General features: G+C 39.3%; 1 protein-coding gene across 2 annotated transcripts in view; it reads right to left on the bottom strand.

Moving 5' to 3' along the window:
* The window catches only part of LOC100009330 (cGMP-inhibited 3',5'-cyclic phosphodiesterase 3A), a 333,186-nt gene that overhangs the window by 67,384 nt on the left and 238,990 nt on the right, over positions 1-26,812 (bottom strand). For both annotated transcript variants that reach the window (XM_089303908.1, XM_051850837.3), the window contains 3 exons: positions 11,595-11,852; positions 9,029-9,183; positions 1,468-1,592 (listed from right to left, as the gene is read on the bottom strand). In XM_089303908.1, coding sequence (XP_089160034.1) covers positions 1,468-1,592; positions 9,029-9,183; positions 11,595-11,852 — 538 coding nt within the window. The remainder of the gene's footprint in view (positions 1-1,467; positions 1,593-9,028; positions 9,184-11,594; positions 11,853-26,812) is intronic.

Genomic DNA, 26,812 nt, shown 5'->3' with positions numbered 1-26,812 from the left:
GCTGCTGGCATCTGGGGGAGTAAAACATAAGCATTGCCATTATGAGGACTTCTACCTGTAGAAGTAGAGGCTCTGCTGCAGTTAGCCTGTAGTAACCCCATGATTCTCTGAGAACAAATAGAAAAGCTGAGGTCAAAAATAGGAAAATGATACCAAAGCAAACTGCCCACTTCTTAGGGACCAAGTTCCCAGGCAGAAGAGAACCTCAGAAGGGTGAGCCTAAATCCTGCCAAGTGTTCTTCCCTTCAGAGCATTATTTACTGACTATTGGCATGGACAGGAGGCCTCACATCCAGCCGAAGGGTGCAGCTATCAGGGAGGCAAGCCAGTAGAGCTTTTAGCAATGTCACGAGGCTGATGATACAACAGTTGGAGTCTGGGGCTGCCATGGCAGCCAGCACTCGAATGTCTCATATCTCAGTGCAAAGGGGGTAGCTTTTCCCCAAGAGCTGTTCGGTGAATTCTTAAACTGCTCAAGAAGAGGATGAATAAACTAAGCAGGAAATAGCTAAAAACCTCATGAAAGTTTCCTACAATGTTGAGAAGTAAAACTTTGAAGTTAATGCTTTCAAGAAGTGACCAAAAAAAAAAAAAAAATCCCAGGCTGTCAGTTGGGATTTTAGAAGAGCAATTAAGTGACAGAATTTAACAAAAACTGTATCTGAGACCCTCATCAAAGAAATCTTCCACCAAATCAGTTCATTTTACCTAAAACTTTGTTGTTAATGTTGACATCAGGATTACTTGTTGCAGATAATCTATAATAAAACTTTTCCTCAAACTCATATAGATATCAACCTCTTTTTTTTTTTTTTTTTTGACAGGCAGAGTGGACAGTGAGAGAAAGACAGAGAGAGGTCTTCCTTTTCCGTTGGTTCACCCCCCAATGGCTGCTGCGGCCAGCACGCTGCGGCCGGTGCACTGTGCTGATCCGAAGCCAGGAGGCAGGTGCTTCTCCTGGTCTCCCATGCAGATGCAGGGCCCAAGGACCTGGGTCATCCTCCACTGCACTCCCAGGCCATAAAAGAGAGCTGGACAGGAAGAGGAGCGATTGGGACAGAATCCAGCACCCCGACTGGGACTAGAACCCAGTGTGCTGGCACCGCAGGCAGAGGATTAGCCTATAGAGCCGCGGCACTGGCGATATCAACTTCTTAAAACAGACACTAAAACTAAACTTGAAATTTTTAAGATGATGCTTCTAAAATTATCCTTAATTATGACACTAATTTCCTGTTCATTGAATAAATTTAAGATAAGAAACCTGGTATAACAACCTTGAAAGAACCCTTATCATCATATAAAGTAGAAATTTAAATAACTAATTGGTTACTGAAACTTCTTATTTTTCGAACAATGAGCCCTAAGACATGTGAGTATAGAGCACCCTTAGGACATTTCAACACTGAAGGTTTGGTCACTGCATGGTGCACAGGACATGAACACTTCCTCCAGGAAGTCACTTACCTGGTCGACTCTGCTTCTTAACCTTTACATGGTTAGCGGCAGAAACAGCATAGGACGAAGAGAAGGATCTGCTTTTGGTGAGGGTCATCATCATGGGGTTATTCCAAGAATCAGGACTAACAGCACTGTAATGACAGGATTCAAAGACAAATGAAGACATTATTCACCCACTGTTGGGGCAGATACTGCCAGAATAAAACCATCCTTCCCATAACGGACTTGTCAGTCTGAGTATTGGTACAGGTTCAATGACAAAACCTCTTCACTAGCAGATGACAAAATAGGTCATCCAAGCTCAATTTCTGTGGCAGGGATACTGTCACTCATCATACATACTGGGCTAACAAAAGAGAAAACACAAATTTCTTATTTATCCAACTCTAAGAATCAACCGTCTCATTCTCCTTCTACAAGTGCTCTTCCAAATGCTCAAGGAAAAATGGAAAGATCAGTTGATTTTGGTACAAAATTTTTTTAAAACCATATGTACAACAGATCTGCAAAAAGCTCATGGAAAACATGAGAATTTGTGTGGTTTTCTAAATTTGTTGCAAGGAAATAAACATCTTTTCATCCAATTTTAAACTTTCCCCCCAATTTTTATTTATTTTGTTTTCATTTTATTTGAAAGAGGGAGAGACAGAGAGAAGAGAGATTCTGCATCTTAGTTCACCCATAACAGCCAGGGCTGGGTCAGGCTGAAGCCAGGAGCTCGGATCTCAATTGAGGACGCTTTGGTGAGTAGCAGGGACCCCAGTACTTGAGCTATTGTCTGCTACTTCTTAGGGTGCACAGTAGGAAACTGGATTGAAAGCAGAGTAGCCAGAAGTAGAACCAGGCCCTCCAGCATGGGATGTAAGCATGCCAAAAAGCAACCTAACCCCTGTGCTAAAAGCCCATGCCTCAATTCCATTTCTCATGAACTTTCTGATGTATCCTCTGAGACTCATGCTCCTCACACATTTTCTAAACTAAGCAGATCACCTGCCTAAGATGCAGGTGAACCTACAAGAGCTATACATGTCCTAGTATTTACTTCAGGGCTCTTTAGCACTTATTATTCTTCATGCATCTACATCTAAAACTTAAAACGCTTATAAAATCATTCGAAGATCTACTTTTCACACTATTTTCTTCTGAAGGAAAAGGTTAGCAGCAGGCCTTAATCTGATGATTTCTGTTTGTCAGTGATCCTCCAGAAAGATGGTGACTGGTCAGCCGAATCCACTTGTACACACGATAGTGATGGACTTGAAACCAGCCATGCTGATGGTACTTACGAAGATGGAAGATGTCATGGGGAGACTTCACTGAGAGAATATTTACTACAATGTATAGGGGTCATCAAAATGCTAACTGAAAATGTGAATTATCTTTTAATTTCATTTCCTACAGACTTTCTGAAGTACTCTCATACTTGGGGGTCTATAGGTTGCTTACTGTAAGTAAATCTACAATTAATAGATCTATGAAGGGCTGAGCTAGAGAATATAATGTAAGCCATGTAATTAATGGGAAATAAATCCTGAAGGCTTTACAAACTGAAACATCTCTGTGTGTATTGTTCAAAACATTCCATGTTATTTTTAGTATATGTGCTGCTGAAGCGAGCACTCCATGTTAATTTTAAAACAGAATTCATCCTAATGTGTGAGAGAGAAGAATTTAGTAAGCTGACAATTTTGTACTGCTCCAAGAGGAAAACATTTGGCCTGCATTTTGATAATGCCTTTTTTTAAAAAAATATTTATTTATTTATTTGAAAGTCAGAGTTACACAGAGAGAGAGGAGAGGTAGAGAGAGAGAGAGAGAGGTCTTCCATCCAATGGGTCATTCCCCAATTGGCTGCAACAGCTGGAGCTGAGCCAATCTGAAGCCAGGAGCCTGGAGTTTCTTCCAGGTCTCTCATGAAGGCGCAGGGGCCCAAGGACTTGGGCCATCTTCTACTGCTTTCCCAAGCCATAGCAGAGAGCTGGATTGGAAGTAGAGCAGCCGGGTCTCGAACCAGCGCCCATATGGGATGCCGGCGCTTCAGGCCAGGGCGTTAACCTGCTGCATCATAGCACCGGCCACTGATAATGCCTTTTAAGCACAAGCAAATTTGGTACTGAGTAAAAAAAGGTAATTTTCATCAATATAATTTGACAATTTGATCTTCTTTCAACCTAATCTTGGCAATGTAAGCACAATGTGCGTGGTCTGTCTGGATGTTTTATCGTAAATGAACCTGAAATTGATGGAATTATGGGGTCATAGATGTATGGAGATTGCTGTAAAGGCTGTATAATTAATGGGGAATAATTTTGAGAGAGTCTGTAACCAAAATGGCATTTTTGGGGTGAGCAATATGCAGGCACTGCTAAGAATTTCACATCCAAAATACAAACCAGTACACGTGCTAATGAGGAACCAAAGTACTTTTGGGGAACTGCACCAACAGTCTTGGATCTCTCAAAGGGAAGAATGCAGAAAATGTACTTACTGCTGCCTGGGACCTTTGATTATTGATATACCAGGCAATAGAGGCAGCGCATAATTTTTTTTTTTTGAGACTGATACAACATGCTGACATTTGCATCATTTCATTTTTTTCCTTATTTCATTTATAAAGAGATTTTTCTTTTATCCAGGATCCTTGTATTTGTTTATTTTTAAAAAAGACTTACTTATTTATTTGAAAGGCAGAATTACAGAGGCAGAGGCAGAGGCAGAGGCAGAGAGAAAGAGGTCTTCCAACCTCTGGTTCACTCCCCAACTGGTTGCAACAGCCAGAGCTGGGTCGATTTGAAGCCAGGAGTCAGGAGCTTCCTCTGGGCCTCCCCGTGGGTGCAGGGGCCCAAGGACTTGGGTTATCTTCTGCTTTCTCAGGCCAGAGCAGAGAGCTGGATCAGAAGTTGAGTAGCTGGGACTTGAAACCAGGTGCCCATATGGGAATGATGGCTCAGCAGGAGGTGACTTTACACACTATTCCACAGTGTCAGCCCCTCCTAGTATGTATGTATGTATGTGTGTGTGTGTGTGTGTGTGTATATATATATATATATATATATATATTGACAGGCAGAGTGGACAGCGAGAGAGAGAGAGAGAGAGAGAGAGAGAAAGGTCTTCCTTTACCATTGGTTCACCCTCTGATAGCCACTGTGGCCGGTGCGCTGCGGCCGGCTCACCGCGCTGATCCGAAGTCAGGAGCCAGGTGCTTCTCCTGGTCTCCCATGCGGGTGCAGGGCCCAAGGACTTGGGCCATCCTCCACTGCACTCCCTGGCCACAGCAGAGAGCTGGACAGGAAGAGGAGCAACCGGGACAGAATCCAGCGCCCCAACCGGGACTAGAACCAGGTGTGCCGGCGCCGCAAGGCAGAGCTCTGATTAGCCTATTGAGCCACGGCACCGGCCTTCATGTCCTTTAAAATCTCATCATAGGTATTTCACAAATGGCTGAAATTTGGATAATCATAAGATCAAAGGATACTTTGGACTTGACAGGTAATTACACCAGCTTTTGCCTTATGGTGCAAGTCTGTTTAAACTCACTTGCTGGACTGATTAACTAATAAGATTTACAATGAAGAATTTTTACATAATGTGCAAATGAACTAAATATTTTCAGTGTTCTATATATTATACAGTACGTTGCTACTTTTCCATGTAGACTCATAAAGATAAGACTTTAACATCAACTGAATTTTTTAATACAGTATCTCAAAGAATACATTATGAAGGCTAACTCAATATTTGCCTTCAATTTTATTCAAATAAAATATTTAAAATATGCTCATTTTGGGGCCGGTGCTGTGGCGTAGCAGGTAAAGCCACTGCCTGCAGTGTCAACATTGCATATGGGCACCAGTTCTAGTCCCAGCTGCTCCACTTCCGATCCAGCTCTCTGCTATGGCCTGGGAAAGCTGTAGAAAGAAGATGGTCCAAGTCCTTGGGCCCCTGTACCTGTGTGGGAGACCCAGAAGAAGCTCCTGGCTCCTGGCTTTGGATCGGCGCAGCTCCAGCTGTTGCAGTCACGTGGGGGACTGAACCAACAGATGAAAGACCCCTCTCTCTGCCTCTCCTTCCCTCTCTGAAACTCTTTGAAATAAATAAATAAATCTTAAAAAAATGCTCATTTTGAAAGGTTTATTAAGTTCCATGGTGGAGTACCTATGAAGCATGAGATTTTAACAAACTCAAGATAAATAAATAAATCCTAACCATGTATACCCTATTCCTCATGGAATAAATATCACTATTATAATACTAACAAAATATAATATCAATATTTCTACTATTTGTCTATATATAAATATACACAGACTCATTACAGGTCATAGGTTCCCTCATACACTGTGTGATTCTCATGGTATTTTCAGGTCTTCATTGACCCTTAGTTCTTGATTCCAGTTTAAGTTTCATAAACATGTAGTAGTAACTTGGATACTAGAGAAGAAATCAGCATAGGGAAACCTGTTCTTAATTCCCTTGTGCTGACACAGCAGAAGAAAACTGTACACGGGCCTGCAATGGGAGAGCTCCACCTTTCTCACAAAAGTGGTGTTAGACCCTTATTCTCCCCATTCCTAAAAGTTTCCTAAGTCCTAAAAGTTTTACCAGTAACCATTGTCTTTTATCAAGTTTACAACTGCCTATGCCTGCAATACAGATTTACAGGGGTCTGTTCCAAGGTTCATTTAGAATTATTTAGTGTGATTTATTTTAGCCTTTCCAACTTCTCTAAAGCCTGTTTTTTGTTTTTTTTTTTTAAAAAGACACCAACTTGTATCCTGCCATCTAATTCACCTCTTCCAGCTATGCCTTTGGTACCCTCAACCTAATGATTCCTTGTAGCGGGCATGTTGACTCAGGCAGGCTAATGACTTCCACTCAGAACACACATTAATGTGTGAAAGGACTAAGGGTATTCCAATTCACAGTCCAGTGTCCCTGACTGTCCTTCAAATGACCTGGAGTAAGTCACCCAGCTAGATACTCAAAGGGTCTAAGTCCGTACCCTTTTAAATTGTTACTTATCACCATTGTTCTTTATTTGGTCACTGCAGTCCTCCTAGAGCCCCAATACAGGAAAATCACAGAGAGAAATAAATAAAAGGGCTAGTGGGAAAGAAATTCCAGAGCAAAAATTCAAATGGTCTGGAAATCAATCAGCAGTGTTAGCAATAGGTCTCCTAAGTAAAGAGGATTTTAACTTTGGTTTAAAATCAAGGGCAAAACTAGCTGTATTTAGAGGTGGCACCATCATTATGTACTCATATATGGGTCACCCCTGAGGTCTCAAATTCTACTCATTTCCTCATAAGGCTGAAAATGCAATATCACTTTCAGATTTTCCATCAGGACTCTTTATAGGACAGTGAAATTAAGGGGTAATAAATTAGACAATGGGAAAAACTATACCAAGGCAACACAGTTGTGAGTATTTTTAGGGGAAAGAGAATGAGTAGAATCATGTGCTATTCCTTATCTCTTCTGAAAATATTTGAGGTTGAGCATCTTATAAGCAAAATGGGAGGATCCTTGGGAGTTAAGTTCATAAATGTTCCTGGAACCTTCTTCCTAATGATTCCACTTTCGGCTCCCAATTTCATTTAATTAACTAAAATAAGAGAAGAGGATGGGAAATGAGATGTGACCCGAAGTAACAAAGAATAGAAAGAATGAAGACATATTTGAGAAAGCAGGAGTGGATTTTGGTAGAATCACCTAATGGAAAGAAAATCACAAAACATTTGCTATGCAATGGCAGAAAACTTGGCAAAGGGTGTTAGTCAAATAGTCTCTTGAATCATACACACTGAGAATGGTACTCATTTTCTTAAGAAGTATTTAACAATAATAGTATTAACCACCATTTATCAATGTTTGCTGCTGCTGAAATTGGCAAGTCAGTATTTTTACAGAAAAATAGCACCAGTGTCTTCTAATTCCCAGTGCTGGGAAGCATTCTTGAGACAGTGACTTAATTCTTTCCTGTGATGCATGCAGAAGAGTCACAAAGTCCAGGTTACAAGACAGAGTCGGATTACACTGATACCTGTCAGAATCATTCCATTTTGTTCCTGATTCTATAGATTAAAATATAAACCTTAATATGGAAGAAATCAAACATTTTCCATCAAGAAATCTAGAACGTTCAGCAGTCATTAATTATTTTGAATTGGGGCTGGCGTTGTGGCATGGTTAAGCTGCTGCCTGAAATGTCAGTATCCCATATGGGTGCCCGCTCGTGTCCTGGCTGCTCCACTTCTGATCCAGTTTCCTGCTAAGATGCTTGGGAAATCAGCCAAGTGCTTGGACCCCTGCTACCCACATGGGAGACCCAGATGAAGCTCCTGGCCACACCGGCTTCAGTCTGGTCCATGCCTCACTAATGCAGCCATTTGGGGCATGAACCAGCTGATGGAAGATCTTTCTCTCTGTCTTTCTCTGTCTCTGTCTCTTCCCATCCCCCTCAACTCTGCCTTTCAAATAAATAAATCTTTAAAAAAGTTATTTTGAATCGAAAGATTTCTATTTCTCAGGCAATCTCCGCATTGTGTTGGTATTGCAATCCTGTAATTCAACAAAGATGTGATCATTAGTCATTCATCAGGTTATTAAATGAAATTGAGACATACCTGTGTGTGTGTTTCAAAAATCTTAGATCATATGGTCTCATAATTTTAATTCATTTAAATAATTTTATTTAAATTATTCTAAAATAGAAAAGGATAAACTCATAGCTCCATCTAACCCCACTTCATTAAGTAGGCATTTTCTTCAAAATTTGTTTTTGGATATTAACATTACATTTTATTTATCTTTGTTATTTCTTGATTTTAAGTTATTTTGTAAAAATGAGACAAATGTACTAAATAAAGTTTAATTTAGCAGACGTTTGAACCTATCCAGGTATTCTTCAATATGATAGTCCTTGGTATATGTTGATCTACTTCTCTATATGCTTTTCTGCTGCTGCTACCTGGTTAGCTAGCTGATCCAGTGGCCCAGCAGAATCTACCTTTATTTGCAAATGTAAGATTGGATGTCTGATTAAGGGCCTCAGGATGAATAATAAAGTAGGTGAAATCTAGTCTGGCTCAGTGCTCTTCATTCAAGGTTACACTGGCAGGTCAAGCTGCCCATTTATATTTAAGCCCACATAATAGAGTTTAAAGCTAATTTTCCAAATGTTAATCCCTACATTGTTCTGCATTTAAACCACACACCTTTTCCATGTTCAAAGCTGGCTCTAACCAATGGTACAGGTACTTCAAAATGTTCATGAAAAATGGGATTAAAGGTTAATTTTATTATGGTTCAAAATTTTGAAGTCCATGCATATGAATATGAGAGGTTTTCAAAAAGCTCATGGAAAATGTACACTACAGAAAAAATGATGCACAGATTTCAAACATTTCGTACACCAGAATAACCACCTTTTCATTCAATTTTCATTCAATTGAATTTTTCTTATCCTGGTCAGTGGGCGGACCTCCCTTCTGCTCTAATTTGCCACTCCCTCTCAGTAACTAACTTCTCTAAGAGATAAAATTCAGGAGAAAGATTGTCTAACCTGGGCGAAGGTGCTTCGTGGAGTTTGATGCTGGCACTACGGTCCCTCCGTACTGGTGCAGGCTCCAAGGTGGGCAGACCTGTTGCAGAGGTGGTGGTTGTCCAAGTGGATGAAACTCGTCTCAACAAGCCAGGGGGCAAACTCCTTCTGAGGCGCTAGAAGGGAGTGTTGATTGTATTACCAAGCACATTTTATATAACCAACTTTTATGTAATATAACAGAGGGAAAGGAATTTTTAATTATAAGTGAATGATTAAACTGCACTGGCTGAATAGCATCTATGTAAAATTAGGTTGCTTGGGGGTGGGCATATAGCCAAGAGGTTAAGATGCCCTTGCCCCTTATCAAAGTCTCTGGGTTCAAGTCCCTGCCCTAGCTCCTGACTCCAGGTCCCTGCTGATGCAGACCCGCAAAGGCAGAGATGATGGCTTAAGCAACTGCGCTCTGGCCGTGAGGGAGTCCTGGACTGAGTTTCCAGCTCCCAGCTCTGACCCAGCCAGCCTTGCTGGGGCCTTGCACCCCATGGGAGACCAGGATAAGTACCTGGCTCCTGGCTTCAGATCAGCGCGGTACGCCGGCTGTAGCACGCCGGCCGCACCAGCCATTGGAGGGTGAACCAATGGCAAAAGGAAGTCCTTTCTCTCTGTCTCTCTCTCTCACTGTCCACTCTGCCTGTCAAATAATAATAATAATAATAATAATAATAATATCTAGGGAGTCTTATTTTCAAAGCTTTCACAAATATGGTATTATAGGAACAAGAGTTACTTATTACCTCTAGGATAACTTCATAATTCACCTATACACACATACTGTATTACTTATTATGAACAAAGATTTTTCCACAAAAGTCACCTGCATGGATTAATTTACATCACCTTGTTCAACAGTCCATACTCCCAAGTATCGTGCACTGATAGTATCATGCACCAATACTATCTTGGTAGACAAGTGATAGGAGATAAGTTTAGGAATGTCTCTTTTTCACTGAATGCACCACTCTCTTTTGGAAACTATGACTCACACATCGTGAGATAGAGGAAATATAATCAGTATCACATCCTCTTAAATGAAGACCTTGGCAACTTACTGTTGCTTTTCTGGATTACTTCTCTCATTGTAAGAGTGAAACACAGCATAGGCAGTGAGACAGCAGTATGCGATCTTCACCCTCAAATTAAAGTGAGGGGACTCTCCTAACATAACATCACCAGCAGTCATAATAGGTAGAATCTCAATCTCATTTTATTTGGGGCTAATTATTCCTCCTAAACCAACTGTGTAGGCAGTTTACAAAGATGCATTCTGCCTTCCTAAGACGGTATGAACTTTGAGATATGTACAGCACCTTGAGTTCAAGAATAGCTCTAATATTACATAGTTTCCAGTGTCTCCCGAAGATGTGAATGGGCTTCTCAGAAGGTAACTCAGTAGTGAGTCAAACATTGGTAAATACAGATTTCTTCCTAAAGTCTGCCACTGACCTCAGGTCTGCTTTTCAAGACCTAAAGAGAATGAGTTGCATCTTTCTACATGTCTTTAGTGTTATATCATTCTTAGGAACACCTTTTCCAAGAAAGTGGAAGTCTGAAGGAAGGTATGTAAATACTTAGTTGATTAAAATATGGAGACCACACTCCTTGGTCAAGAGACACACCACAGCAGGGGCGTGAGTGTCATGGACAGACCTCCAGCTCTAACGGACAGCTACTTCTAACTAAACAACGTGTGGGGGTGGGTATCTGAACACTTTAGTCTTAAATATTACTTATTTGCATCTAACACTAACAACTGAACTTGGGACAGGATCCTAATCTCAACAACTTTTATATACTTTGTATCTTATACAGGTTGAGTATTTCTTACCTGAAATGCATGAGACCAAAATTGTTTCAGATTGGCGAGGTGTTTTTTTTTTTTTTCAAAGAATATTTTCATCAAACTTACCACTTCAGTAGCCTTTTTTAAAAATCCAAAATTCTGAATTTTTGGAATGGGATATCTAAGGTGAAGAGTTTCAGATTTCAGAGTTTTTCAAATTAGGGATGCTCAAATTATAAGGTATGAATCTATATAAATCACTACGGTCATCTTTTACTGTAAGTAATCTACAATTAACTAAAACTGCTCTGAGTGCTAACCTTGACATGTTTGAGAAAGCCATGAAGGTATTTTGAATGATTTCACAGTAAGCAAAGAGCAGAAAGCCTTTGAGTTTCAGAAGTCGATAGGTTTAAACAGAAGCTACATTTGAATGGAGAGAGATTATTGCCTGGTATTTTTGGCTTCAATATCCTTATCATCGAGAATATAGCCTGGTATGCAGAGGCATCAACTAAGAATTTCTTGAGAGCTTCAATAAACAAGGTAATAAAAAAAAAAGCTGCATTTTCTACTTACAGAAAGCTATCAAGAGTAGGGACAGAAGCCTTTATGTTTACATTTGTATTGCTTTTGCACTGTGATCAGTTATCTTCCCCACCAGCTGCTATGAATGCAGGCGGGTTTGGGGTAAGACAATTACAAGAGAAAGGGACACTCTACAGGAATGTCATCAGCACTCACCTTGGGAATAGCCAGCTTGTCTTTGTCAGCGCTTTCTTCAGAGTCGGAACAGGTATAGTTTTCACTGAAGGCAATGACAGGGTTCAGCCGGGGCTTGTGTACGGCCTGGAAGGTGAGCTGTGTGCTGAGCAGGTTGCTCACTGCCCGCAAGGACGTGCATACATTCGGTGGCAGAGAGGGGTCTGCCAGGAGGTCAGTAATGAGACCATGAGCCTCGCCCATCACAGCTATGTCCACAGTGATACTGGTTCCTGAAGACTGAGACACAAAACCAAGACCACGTCAGGGCAGCGCGGGCCTGAGGCTGGAAGCACGCACAATTCAAATGGGCTTTTTCCCTGAAAATCAACCTGAGTTGACCGTTCAGTAAAATTCAAGTTACATTTCTACTTTAAATTCTGCTAAAACTGGCCTCGCTGCCACTCTTAGTGTGTTCATGACACATTTTTTAGTGCTATAACTTGGAGAGGGGTAGAGCATAGTTGAAGACAAACAGTTTTGAAAAGTAAGAAAACTCAGAACTGGGAAAACATCTCCTATCAGTCATTCCTGATACATGGAGGGAAGGCACTTGAAAAATATCATGGAGCAATGGAATTAAACCATGAGCTTACTGGTGCAAAAAGTTTTGATATCCACACATAGCTTTTTCATAATACACATTTCATGAACTTTTTAAATAACTCGCATATTATCTAGAAATAACATACCATAAAATTAATGTGACAATAAACCAAATTTCATTTTAGTAATCTTTCAATGTGATACTTGAACATGGGATATGATAATTATTCAACTAATATTAGAGACAGACACTAAAAAGAGCTCAATTTATATTTAAAATCACAATATGTCACCCTTCATGCAGTTGGTAAGAAAGGTGATTTCAGTTCTGGAATCCTGTGATACATTTGCTCATTCTGACAAGTTGCCCATCACAATAGCGTCGTTGTTCTGGACTCATTGAAGAAATGAGAAGCTCAAGAAACAGAACAGAATGGCTGCCCAAGCTACTGGTCAGATAGAATATGGGCGAGACAATGCAAAACTAAGGGAGCTCATGGACAGAAGCAAGGTCAAGAAGGCAGATGAAGCCTAACAGCAGAATGCCAAGGATGCCTTCTATTGGAAAGCTGCCAGGTGAGATGTTCAAGGAACCCACATCCAACTGCATAACCCAGTAAATGATCCAGTATGAAGGTTCTAGAACCAAGTCTTGACTACTGACTACGTCACTTTCTATCTGGACTAACTGTGGCAACTTACTAAACTCTGCATGCCATGATTTCTCCATCTGTCAAAAGGATAGAATAATCATAGTATCAATCTCACAAAATAATTATAAGAAATAATATATGTAGGGCCAGCATTCCAGTGCAGTGGGTTAAGCTGCCACCATGTGACAGCAGAAGCCCTGTGAGTGCTGGTTCAAGTTCTGGCTGCTCCACTTCCAATCCAGCTGCCTGCTAAAACATCTGGGAAAGCTACAGAAGATGGTCCAAGTCGTCGGGCCTCTACCACTCACATGGGAGACCCAGATAAAGCTCCTGCTTTGGCCGGGCCCATTCCTAGGCTGCTGTGTGTGTGTGTGTGTGTGTGTGTATAATTACATGTAATAATAATACTGGTTTCTTTTCCTTTCTATTATTTGTTTTAGTTGAAAGGCAGAGAGACATATAGGCACTGACAGAGAAACATCTTCCACTTTTTGGTTGGTTAGAAGATCTTCCATTAAACTTCTGTCAAACTGGTCCCACGGTTGGACCAGTTTGAAGCCAGGAGTCTGGAGCTCAATCCTGGTCTCATAGATTGGTAGTAGGGAAACAAGTATATGGGTCATCAACTGTTGCGTCTATGATACACATCAATCGGAAGCTAAAATCAGAGCAGAAACAGAACTCAAACTCAGGCAATCCAATATACGATGCAGGTAACTTAACTGTTCTGCCAAACATCTGCCCGTGACTTTAGTTTTTTTAATAATAGGTTAACAGAAGGGTTGGGCTTTTGGCACAGCATTTAAGACACCGCTTGGGAAGTTCACATACCCTATCATAGGGACTGGTACAAGTTCCAGGAGCGTCACTTCTGATCCAACTTCCTCCTAATGCACCCCCTAGCAGGAAACAGGAGGGCTCAAGCACTTAGGTCCCGGTTACCCATGTGGGAGACCTGGACTGAGTTCTGGGCTCTTGGTTTCAGCCTTGACCCTGCTCTGGCTGTTGGGTCATTTGGGGAGTGAACCAGCAGATAGATAATCTCTGCATTCTCCAATCACCCTTTCCTTTCTCCCTGCCTTTCATTTAAGATATAAAATAAATAAAAATTTTAATTATTTCTTTTTAGAGTGTTAAGTTCCCTCATATACCATAAGGAAAGGAAAAAAGTCCGTGAGAAAATGTTAAATAAAACATATAATCAAACATACAGACATCAAATTGGCTCCCTAGTAATAAAAATTATTTTAAGAAAAATATTTACTTACTAAATTAGCAAAATGATATGGCTGGTAGCACCAAGCATTTACAATGGTTCAGGATTGAACAGTGTGTAAGAAATCCAATATTGTTTGAAGGAAATTTTGTTGGTTAAAACATACATTCCTATGATCCAGCAAAACAGACCTCTGACCTAAAAAAAATGCTTCTCCTAATATATAGAAATACAAAAACAGGGACACACAAAAGGCATAGCATGTCTGGGGAAAACCAAAGAGTATAACCAAGAAATGTGTATTGGGAGAGAAATCCTTTTTAAAAAGTTGTCACACCAGTATTATAAAGACTTAAGAAATTGTGTAAAGGGTTTGGGAAGATCCACATATGACTACTTGGTAAACTGTTTTAAAAATATTGTCCAATAGGAGGAAAATGTGTGCCACTGAAGCAATCAATATGTTTACTTTGGTGAGTAGAAAAATACTACAAAAATGAAAGCATCCAGCATCTATGAAGATACCTAGTCCTGGAATAGTAACAAGTCATGGATAGATTATTCTGCAAAGGTGCCATAGAGAACAAGTAAGTCTTCTACCACTAGAATGACAATAATCTTAATAATGATGACAGATGCTATTTACTGAACACAAATCTGCCAAGTAGGTGCTACTGTTAAGTTCATTTCCATTAGTCACAAATAGCTTGTCAACGTCAGAGCAGGGGATATGGGAACATCAGGCTATAAACAAATGCTTTGATCCCACAGGTCAAAGACTGAATCTACATGCTGAATAAATGCCAAGCTTTTTCATTTTACGTGCTTCTTATATACTCAGAAAAAAAGGAATATTAAAATTTTGAAAGTAACTTTAAAACAAACAGATTGACAACTCCTCTTCTAAGTTAAGGTTACTGCTATACAGGATTAACAAAAGCAGCACATTTTGTATCTGAGGGTTAGCACAGTGTAGCTTTTATGAAAGCAAAGGTGGTCAGGGGAAAACAATGACAACATTCAAGCCAATAAGATGTAAATTATCCATCTTGGAACTGGCAAAGAAACCATAGTGGGAAGAATCTCCTTAGTGAGTCTGGTCCTTGCTTTATTGGTTTTCTAACTCAAGTATAGAATTGTGTAATGGTCAATAGCTACATCATACAGAAGTTATCATCACCTTTTTTCTCCCATATGGAAAGCCTTCAATGAGGCATGAAATGGAAACCCAAAAATCAGATGTGTGTACCATAAACCTGCCAAGAGGAACCACACAGGAGATGCCAAAAGGCAGAAAGATAGGCTGAGACTTCAATAAACAACCTGCAAGCCAGAAAGACCATCTAGGGAACCCTCTTTAAGGAATTCCAAGGGCTTTAGTTGTTGGCAGATCTGTTGTTGCAGTTTTTTTTTTCTTTTAAGATTTACGTGTTTATTTATTTGAAAGGCAGAGCAACAGAGGGAGGGAGGGAGAGACAGAAAGATCTTCCATCTGTTGGTTCACTCTGAATTGGCTACCATAATCAAGAGCCCAGAACTCCTTTCAGATCTCCCACATGGGTGCAGGAGCCCAAGAAATTGGACCATCCTCCATTGCTTTCCCTGGTGCAATAGCAGGGAGCTGGATAGGGAGCAGAGTGGCCCGGAAGTGAATCAGCACTCTGATATGAGAAGGCAGCATCACAGAGGCTTAACCCGCTGCACCACCCTACCAGCCTCTGTTGCCAGAGTTTTAAAAATCATATACAAAACAGGGGGAAAAACTGAGTGACTCACATAGAAGTATTTCCATGCCTACTCACTATAAAAATTATACTTCTAGCCATATTAATAACACTCAGAAATATTTAACTGATGAAATCTTAGATAGTGATATTAAAGATTAAGTTTATAAAAAAGGCATTTTTTTTAAGGAAAACCTTAAACTCACAGCCTAAAATCATCTCTGGGTACAGTAATGACCTACAACAAGCAAAAAGCTACAGTTGTCTTGTTATGGTGCGGATGATCAAACAAATCTTTTCTTTTAATAAAAGTTAGTGACAACATAAAACACTCGACTTCACAGGCCTCTGCTTATAACAGAAATATTTACATTTAAGATTTAAGAAAATGTAAGTATGGTTCCACAGACACTATTTAAATGACAACCAAATTTGGATTGCCACCTTTAAATAGAAAATCTGGAATTTAAGTCTGGTAAACAATGGGGGAAAGTGCAGTTTTATAAATCAAACCAAAAATAACCAATTCTCTTGGTTTCAATGCATCTGTTCTTTAAACATTACCCTTTTCTTCCTTTTCCTCCATGCGATCTACTTCACTATCTACCCCAGGATGGATTTGGAAGGCAGAGAGGCCTAAGCAGACACAGACAGCTCCCATTAGCTGACTTACTCCCCAGATGCCCACAGTGATGAGGGGACTGACGCTGTAACACTGAACTCTACCCAGGGTTCTCACATGGGTGGCAGGGACCCAACCACTTGAGCTATCACCACTGCCTCCAGGGTGAGCATTAAGAGAAAGCTGGAATCCAGAATGGAGCCAGGATCTAGGCATTCTGATGAGAGTCTTAACCTCTATCCCAAACTTCAGACTTTCACAAGTGTAAACAGCCTTGTTGGATTACTATCTTGACTGTTACCTGGGCTTCTAGATATGAAGTTAGAAAGGCATCAATAAATATATTCAACATTAAATGTAAGTCCTACATTAGACATGTATCTATCAGTTCAATTACAGAAAATTTGCTTTCACAGTTACTACTATGGTGCTAAGACACTGAAATGGAAGTAGTCCCATGAAAAGGAGGTCTCTGAATATGTGTGTGGGCCAGGAAGGATTTTCACTCTATAAAAACAAAACTAAGGTTCAAAACTATCATAAATTGCAAATGATAAAGTATTTCAATAAATAAGTTTGTGTGATCAACTCACTGGAAGTAAAAGAAAATTATGTATCTTTAAGATGCCAGAATATTTTCTAGAGTTCTGTGTTTGGGCTTATCTCAAAATATTATTCAGAACAGAGATTCCTGAAAGGTAAAATTTTTAAAGAGGGATTAGGAATTAACTATGAAACAAGGTAAATGAAAACAAAGAAGCACATAAAAATAATTTTACTTAAAGACAATGGATGTATCCAAGAGAAAAATCAGAGAGTGGACAAATGGTATCCACAGAACTTTGTTGCTTAAAATGATCAGGAAGATTAGGGGTAGGGCAAGGATAATCCCACTTGTTTTGCTTTAATTTTATTTTCATTTATTTCTTTGAGAGGCAGAGAGAGAAACAGAGAGGGAGACTGCCACACAGAGAGAGGAGAGACAAACACAAGGAGAGAGACCATTCATTGGTTTACTCCCCAAATGATTGCAATGTTTCTCAGCTTGAGCCCAAGGCCAAGAAGGTAACAACTCAACCCAGGTCTCCTGTGTGGGTGACAGGAAACCTACTACTTGAATCTCCTCTGCTTCCCAGCGTCTGCATTAGGAGGAAATTGGAGTTAGAACCCAGGTTCCAGTCCAGGCACTCTGCAGGGCCTAACCACTAGCCCCACCAAAGCCTGGCGTCCAGTGCCCGATCAATTTCCTTTGAAGTGGGACTAGCACAAACAAGTCACAACTCTGCTTCCCACATATTTTAAGGCAAACATTGATTGATAACTTAATAAAAACAGGTTGAAAGCATCCCTGCCCAGAGGCAGATAATATAATAGTTCTGAAGTTTTCTGACCCAATCACTTGATGTGTCATTTGCTTTGGAAATAAATTTATCCTAACTGAAGGAAAATCAGAGCCATACAAGAGCCTTTACTCTTATGTCTACGTGAAAACTCAGATAGAAAGCAAATGCTGACTTTCTCAAATTTGGCCACATAAAAACATTTTAAATTTTATGATGTTTACAGCACTACTGGAACACCAAGGCTAATGCCCTCCCAGACCAGAGGACTGGGCTGGAACTCTTGATGGCCCCTCCCAATGCTGTAAGTTTAAGTCATTTCTCTATGTAAAGGGTATGCAAATGTATCAAAGAATGAAGGAAGTGCTTTTAATATGATTTACTGACATCTTAATCCTTTTAAATTCTGAAAACAGATTTTAAGATTATTATGCAGATTTCAGTAAAATCTCGATTTAGTTGATCTTTTTGCTGGATCTTAAAATTTATTATTTAATCATTGATGCTGTTTACTGCATATGGTAAAATGCCTACTGTATCTTGAGTGCTCACTGGGAACATACTTTCTCGGGAACCACCACAAAATTTTTCTCCCAGCAGTTGAAGCACACATTTCCTATGAGTCAGCTTGGTTTGCTCAAATCTGTTTATCTGTATTTGTCATTGTAAGTTACATATGCCAATGAATTATCTATAAAACAATGTTATGTGATTAAAAATGGAGTTATTTCTGTTATTTCTTCAAAAAATAAGTTAAATATCTTTACATAGACTCATAAAACTGAAGCTGATATGCATTTCTCTTAAATTAAGTAGGAGAGACAAAACTGTAAAAAATTTTTAAAAAATCATAACATACCTGAATGATTTTTAACTACAAATGCTTTCAAGTTCCTAAGTCACGTCCATGATAAAGAAACAAACTGGCATTCATGTACAATAAATTATGACTGTAATATATTTAGAAAAATAAGCAGAAACTCTAATCCACATAATGGACACACATTCAAAGATAAACACTTGACTTTTCATCAACAGACGTGTGCATTGCATGAAGTATTGAGTTAAAACACATCACTAAATGTATGGAAAATTTCCCTATTTCTATTATTCCATGCTCTAAAAACTTTTAAAATTCCTAATTATGTCTGTTAGGAATATCCCATAATATTTTAAACATGATGCTTCTTTTCACTTGAAATGAGACATAATCTAATAGCTCACATCAAAGTGATTCATTTCCATTTCTTGGAGCTTAGTTAATGAATTAGCACACAGGGAGCAAAAAAGTACAAATGCCTATTTTCATCATATATTTAATTTGTAAGGCGGTGCAAGTGAGAAGTTGGAAAGGGACACCATAAGAACTTGGGGTATAGAAATGAATATTTACTTGACATCTCTCAATATTAAATATTTATTTTATGAAGTAGTACATGGGGTGTTTCAAGACACAGGATCTGATGTCAGACAGCCCATGTCTAATTCTGAGATCTGCTAGTATTTTGAGAAATTCCTTTATCTCTTTAGCTCTTATTTTCTCATCTCTACAGGATGTTTAATAATTATATCTACTTTATAGTATTATGGATGATCAAATGAGATCTGGCACAAAAAGGGTCTCAGTAGAAGTTCTTGACCCAAAGTCCATGTGTGATGAATGTTACAGATCACCAACATTAGTACTGTATTGAAAATTATTGTATGTGCAAAGAGATTCATATTGTGCATGTGTTTGTCCAGCTCCACATACTGGGCCAGTAGTCCATCTGTAAATAAACATGGCATGGAGATCTGATTTCTCTACGAGCACAACCAAAACACAATGAAAACAAAACAACAGATTTTCACTTCTTATTCTGAGTAAACATGCTTACAGAGATTGTGCTCTCTACTCCAAACTACTATCATAGTTTTGAGATTAATTTTAGGATTTAAAAAGGAATTATACAAAGTCCTGGTTTCAGTTAATACAACTGGTTGCACTGGTATGATTTATAACATACTATGTGAAAAGGATTCTACAATTCTACAAGCAGGCATCTCAGCTCCATTGTTGGGTGAATTTTTATTTTTTTCTTTCTGTTTAGTCACCCTGGGAGGCACACACAGCATGGGAAGAACATTCTCAGGGTACAAAGACACTTGGGATAAGAGAGGAAAAACAGCCTAAGAGATGACACACAAAAGGGGAAGAGTCACTGGGACTTTTCTTACTCAGCTTTGGTCCTCAATGCTGGGAAAACATGCCTGGCGGGTTTGGAGGCTACAACTCTATAGCATGGTTTTTACCCCACCCGCTCCAAACCTTTCCCTAGGAGACTGTCTATGACACTGGGGAAATAGTATATTTTGGTCTTAACATATTAAATTAACTTAGCAGATAAGTTGAATTTGATAAAATGATCTTTGGTGCCTTACTGGTTCTGACCTCAGAGCCAGCAAAATTGCGTATCTGTTTATACTTTCATCGGACCCATTTATAATTTTAGACTTCAAATTGGTTGGGAAATTTTTAAAAAATGAAATCATGTGAAAATTTTGCAGTAACTCATTGTAGGCTGAACCTTGGCTACAGGCCATCCTAAGGAAACAGATGTTTGCTTACTTTAATTTTCTGGCAGGGAATATGAGTTTACATTTGGATTTTCTCCTTTAGATAATTTATATGTACAGTAGGAGAAAAGCACACAGGCTCTTCAGCAATCACTTTCTAGTATCAAGTCTGGCCATGCCCAGTGTGAGATGTGAGGCACAGCAACCTTCAGCCATTACTGAAATTCTCGATGTCCTTGTATGTTCAAAGAGCACTCCACATCCCCCAATGGAAAGTGGAACAGTGCCTTACGTATCCATATCTATGTCCCCACAACCTATCTGTAAATACACCCAAAGTGATCTAACACTCCCTCTGTTTATGCTCTCTACTTATTTTCCAGACATGAGTGAATTTACTCAGCAACTCAAAACTGACAACGAATGTAGAATACTGTTTTATTACTCAAAATGAAATGATTACTAAATTGTTTACTCTAATAAGCACCGTGTCTCTGAGAGGATAACCTCAGCTGCATTTGCCATTCATGATGGTGCTGTCTCCTATTCCTAACTGGAAGAGAAAAGGCAGCAAAGATACAACAAACTCAGGCAAGGAGCTTCTCACATGACGACTGCCACACATGAATGTGGGATGGTTTGGTTAAGTTAAACCACCATTCAGATAAAAGCATCACTCTTTCTATTGGTGGAAGAAACATTATGAGAACTTAACTGGACCCTCTGATGTGGGTTTGAGTTTTAAAATATTATAGAAAGAATTGTGAATTTGTGAAATAAGTATGTATTTAGAAAGCTGATGGAATTTTGCATTTTAAGGATTCCTATTACACTTGGTTTTGAAGCTGTTTGCTTAACCTAAAAACAATTCAGTGAACAACAGATGGCAGTATTTTGCCTTTTTAAAGAACTGACCATCTCTGAATGAGTGTTGCTCTCCTGTTAACAGGCAGAGCTTCGTTTCTTTTTTCATAGAAAACAAAAATGACTTACATTAAAACCATTGATAGAAATTAATTTTAAAAATTAAAATTGTGCTATATCATTGGTATGACATTAATTACATGTTAGCTGTCACCTTTACTTTTTTTAAATTTATTTATTTAAAAGTCAGAGTTATAGAAAGAGAGGGACAGACACAAAAAGAGGAAGAGACCTTCTATCCGCTATTTCACACTCCTGATGACAACAGTGGCAAGGGCTGGGCTAGTCTGCAGCCAGGAGTAAGGAACTTCATCTGGGTCCCCTACATGGGTAGCAGCAAGCCAAGTACTTGGGCCATCTTCCATTGCTTTCCCCAGGCCACCAGCAGGGAGTTGGAAAGGAAGTGGAGTAGCGGGGACACAAATCAGAGATGCTGGCATCGCAGGTGCTGGTCCTACCTGCTATGCCATAATGTCAGCCCCTCTTTCTCTATTTTCACAGGACGTAATAGATACATGATCCATAGCCACACATAATTTTATTTGAATTTTATATTTTTTCCACATACAATTTCCTATTGTGATTATTCATAAACAACATGTGCATTTGAACACAATGGTTTTGAGAGCCTTTGCTGGCATTTGTTTTATCCCTGTTGTGTTCATCACTAGACTATTTCCAGTCTCAAATGCAAAGGTGCCGCCGATTTTCCTCTACTACTCTCAGTGCAGGGCATCTTCCCTGGACTGCACTGCTACCCTCTGAGCTCATCACCATATCAGTGCCCCTGGGACCAAGTAACTGACTTCCTCCACCCACTTGGGGAGACATGGACTGAGTTCCTCACTCTCAGGATGGCCTTAGCCCAGGCCCTAACATCTCAGACATTTGGGAAGTCAATCAGTGGACAGGAGTTCTATGACTTTCTTTCTGTCTCTTGGCCTCTTAAATAAAGGAAAAATGAGCTGTTTCATTTACTATCTTAATCCTGGAATCTAGTAAAGCACATGCATTCTATGGGCATATAGCAATATTAGACATTATGAATATATTAATAACATGCTCTAAACTTGCAAAGATAAGTGACTTTCCTTTGCTCAATTCTGTGCTTAAAGAAATATACACAAAATTTATAGCATTTGAGGCATTTCTTCAAATGCTTTTTAAAGGCAAATTACTGTATTTTCTGAGAACTGTCCTAAAACAGTCAATCTTCCAGCACAATTTTATGTTCTAATGTTACACTTAAAAAAAAATGTGAGACTAGAAACTAGAGTCACAAATAAAAACTGTATTTAACAAACTGATCCTAGAATAAGCACCATCCATAAGACAGTGAAACCACCAGAGAGAATTAACAGTACTGATAAAGAAGGTGACTCTACATGTTTTTCTGTAACCTAAACATCATAAAAAGAAAAGCAAATATATGAGTGACTACCTTCTGAAAAGAGAGAAACTTCTTAACAAGCCTGGAGGTAAAGAAAAACGGCCTTTGGGGAACAAAGCTCAGAGAGCCTCAGGTTGAAAGGATAAGTCTGGTGAAGTTTGAGGAACGCGACCACAGCAGGAACTTGAGCCACACTCAAGAACTATGATTAACTACCAAGGGCGATGAGAAACCCTGTAGAGCGGTGACATCATCAGTATGTGTGGGGAGAGGAGCCAAGCTGACTCTTACAATCATAGCTTGGGAAGATGGGTAGCTAAGAAGCTCCCACCAAGTTAGGAATCAAAGGAAAAGCAACCAATTTTGATGGGGACACTGAGACGTTCCTCTTTAATTACTTGAAGTCCACAGAATGATTCAAGGTAATTATGAGGAGCAACATGTGGACTGGAAGGACACATTTAGGCATTGGTGACACATGTAGTCATTTCACCAACACACTGATATGGTGATGAGCTCAGAGGGTAGCAGTGCAGTCCAGGGAAGATGCCCTGCACTGAGAGTAGTAGAAGAAAATCGGAAATGTGTAAAGACAAACAAGAAGTTGACCCACTTTTTAAAAACAAGGCAGAAGACAGAGTGACAAAGGAAAATGGGAAGAGACACCTGAGAACTAAGAATATGGTGTCAAAGGGTCCAAGGAATCTATTCATCAAGAAGGAAGGCGTGTGTGATCACTGGGGTTGGAGGCTTCAGAGATTAGTACATTCTGAACAACGCCCACTCATTCAGTACCTGGAATGTCGCTGGCAACATTGAGAGAACAGTTTCAGTGAAGTCTTCAGATTGCCAACCACATTGCAGTAAATGGAGCAATGAAGGGAAGTTAACTATATGAAGAGCCTAAAGCCATTTCTCACAAATGCATGCTGGTTGCAGAATGGGAGATAAATATTTGTTAGGTCTGGAAGGGAAGCAGGGTCCCAAGACTGGTTGGGTGTGCAGTAAGCACGAATGATGCTGGGCACACTCACTAGGGAGACAGCTTTAAAACCCAGGAAAGACAGTGGAAGAAAAATAGAAGAAAGTCCCATGAAAGGAAGTAACGTTCACAACAGAAGGTGTCTTGTCTAAGATAACTATGAAAGAAGGTTTCAGATTTGCAGGTGAGAAGTTACAGTTCTTACGCTGGCTTTTATTTACTCTGTAAATGGCTGAGAACATGATATGGACACCAATGACACTAGAGGTACCTAAGAGAATGAAGACCTTTCAAAGGAGGAAGAAAGAAAGAGCTGCCTATATTTTTGCGACACTGACAGCCTGGCTGAGGTCAGGGACCATGGAGTCCACCATTTTGCTCAGGTACTTTCTTGTGCACATATCATATGAAAAGGCAACAAGCTGAACAAAGGCAGGAGCTTCCAGAGAGGAGAGAAAGATCAGCCAATTGAATAGGAGATTCTGGTAAGAATGGAAAACAGGTGAGAGTAAGTGAGAGAAAAAGAGGGGAAAAACTGGAGGAAGCAGCATTAAGTCAGAATGCATGATGTTGCATTAGAAAGATGGACACAGGATTCCATTAGCAGACTAGTCTCTGAGGCACGAAAGGTTTCTGCTTTTTATTAGCAGAAAACAAGGTTGAAAAGGAAGGATGATGTACACGAACCAAAGACAAAGTTTTCTAATTTTATTAGTTGGCAATTAAGTGATGAAAGATGTCTGAGAAGGAAAATGATGTCAGTTAACAGTATGCAGAGCTAGAGGAAGAGTACAGTGTAGCATAGAGAGTACAGACTTGACCAAGGTTAGGAAAAGGGCCAGACGAGGCTACCTGAAATGGGAAGGCACAGGAAGGAAATAGTGATGGCAACATCATGGAGAATCAGCTGTACTTGGACACTGGTTAGATACAGGGACTTGAAAGAGCAGTGTATTCATTCCTGTAATAGTCTTCTTTATTGTGCCTATGATACTTTCTTAGATCCTTTTTTCAAAAATTTCTTCGAGTCACCAAGCCTTACAAAATAATATGTGGGCAGTACACTGTGAATATATAAAATCTATACTGATTCTGAACAGCTGCCCGAGAAAATGTTCTTTATTTCACTAGCCCCCCACGAGGTTAACAATCAAGGGAGTGGATGCTCTCTGTAGCCCCAAATTATTTGAATATATTTAACATTTCAAAAATGTATTTTAAAAACCTCAGTCAGCTCCATTTTCTCTAAATAATCAAATAAAAATAAATCAGCCTTCAAAGCATTTGTAAATTATTTTTTTGGAACAAAGAATGCATTTTCTCTAAAGAACCAATGTTGTGAGTGACTTTTACTCTGGACTGATACCCTGTTGCTTCGGATGAACTACTTCCATTTCTCGGTAGCCATTGCTCTAATTGTGCTTTGACTTTAGAATTATACTGGTGAGGTTGTTTCCTGTTAGAATTCTTAGGAGAAATGCTTCAGTATCAAGTATTTTTACTGGAATGTAAATTTTAAAGATTCTATCTCAAAAACTAAAAAAAAAAAAAGAGAGAGAGAAAAGGAAGGATGGTGACAGGAAGAGAGGAGAAGGGAGGGAAGAAGGAAACATTATATGCTTGGAACTGTATCTGTCAACTATATTGAAAATGATAAAAACTAAAATAAAAAATTAAAAATTCTTCAGGATCTTCACTCTTTAAGTTTAGCATTTCCACTGGAAGCTCTGTTCTTATCTGAAACTGATCTGCACACAACAGCTTTGGCACCCATTCAACAGAAAATCTGTTCTGCTTTAATTTTCCAGTCAGAATTGTAGAAGGTGAATCATCTGGGATATTTATGCTGTTGGCTACTGTTTATGCTGTTGATTATCCATGGGTCCTCTGCACTGATAAGATGTCATTTTGAAAAGAACTCCTATCTTTAGCACTTTAAACTTAACAAACTAGATTCTATTCAGACATGTTATAACAGGTTAGTGCAAGGTTATTTTGGTGCAAAAATTATTTGAAACCCATGCATACTTTTTACATATTTATGAACATTTTACAGATACAAGAGCAATTTTCAGTTTTCGATTGCAAATATATTGCATTTCAACTATATGACAACATGTTAACAGAAAAAAAAATCAACGATGTGGTTCAAAAAAGGAGTATGCGGGCACTGGGAAAACATCCACTTCTTCTCATTTAGTCAATAACTGTTTACTGAAAATCTATGGGGTAAAAAGTCCTGTCCACACTCTAGGGCCACAGAGATGAGTGAATCAGGGTGCTCTATTTCAACAGCTGACAGTCTACAGGAAGATGCTTGGGGGATGAAAGGAATCAGAGAATTAAAGCGGGAACTGAGGGAAACCTGTGCACGTATCACCACAACTTCAGCTACAAGGATAATGAAGTATTTGCTTCCAAGTATAAACAATCTCATATACACCCAGACATGTGGTTTATTTCCACCCAACTTTGAAAATGACTATCTTGAACTACATTACCACTAATAGTCATAACTCTCCTTAGAGAAGCATAATATGAAAACACCAATAATGATAAAAACAAAACAAATTATCCATAAAGCAGAATCATGAAAAGAGTGAGGAACTGGCAGCAAACACATTCATTAATCAGACTCAGAAACCTCTGGCTTCTTGGCTTTGTCCTCAAAATCTTGAGTTCCTAGAACTCTCATAGTTCACCTTCGAAACATGGATTTCTGCACTCTCCAGCTTTCTTCCCCCTAATAAAGAGTAGGGCCTGCTTTTTGCTAACTGGTTTTGAGGGGCGAGGTGAGCTTCCCTGTGAATAATTGCGCACTGAGAGAAGAGAGGTACACTATATGAAAAGCTTCTAATGACATTTCTGGAGTTTCTAAAATAAAGCTCATAGTTCTAAAGAATTCCATTACAAAGGCCAGAGTCTTCAAATGTTGAAGAATTCACCCAAAAACGCACAAATTTAAGGGGTGGACAGAGGTGGTTGCCAACCCCTACTGGGTCAGAAGCTTTATACCATTCATCACAAAACTGAACTCCTGTCAATGTTTAGGGTACTGCTCCTAGGTACAGGCATTTATCTTTGATGATAGGAAAACAGACTTGCCAATTTGTTACACACTTTTTGTTTAAAAACAATAAATTCTTCCCCTAATCTTTTTTTAAGTTAGGCTCTCATTATCAAGACAAACTTGCTAACATCATCAGTAAACTCCAAGATTGCATGCTGTACTCCCTTTCCTTCACAT

The sequence above is a fragment of the Oryctolagus cuniculus genome, chromosome 9 (assembly GCF_051225735.1).
Source record: "Oryctolagus cuniculus isolate XC-2025 breed Fujian yellow rabbit chromosome 9, ASM5122573v1, whole genome shotgun sequence".
Classification (NCBI taxonomy): Eukaryota; Metazoa; Chordata; class Mammalia; order Lagomorpha; family Leporidae; genus Oryctolagus; species Oryctolagus cuniculus.
The sequence above is the reverse complement of the archived record's forward strand: the minus strand, read 5'-3'. Positions and strand labels throughout refer to the sequence as shown.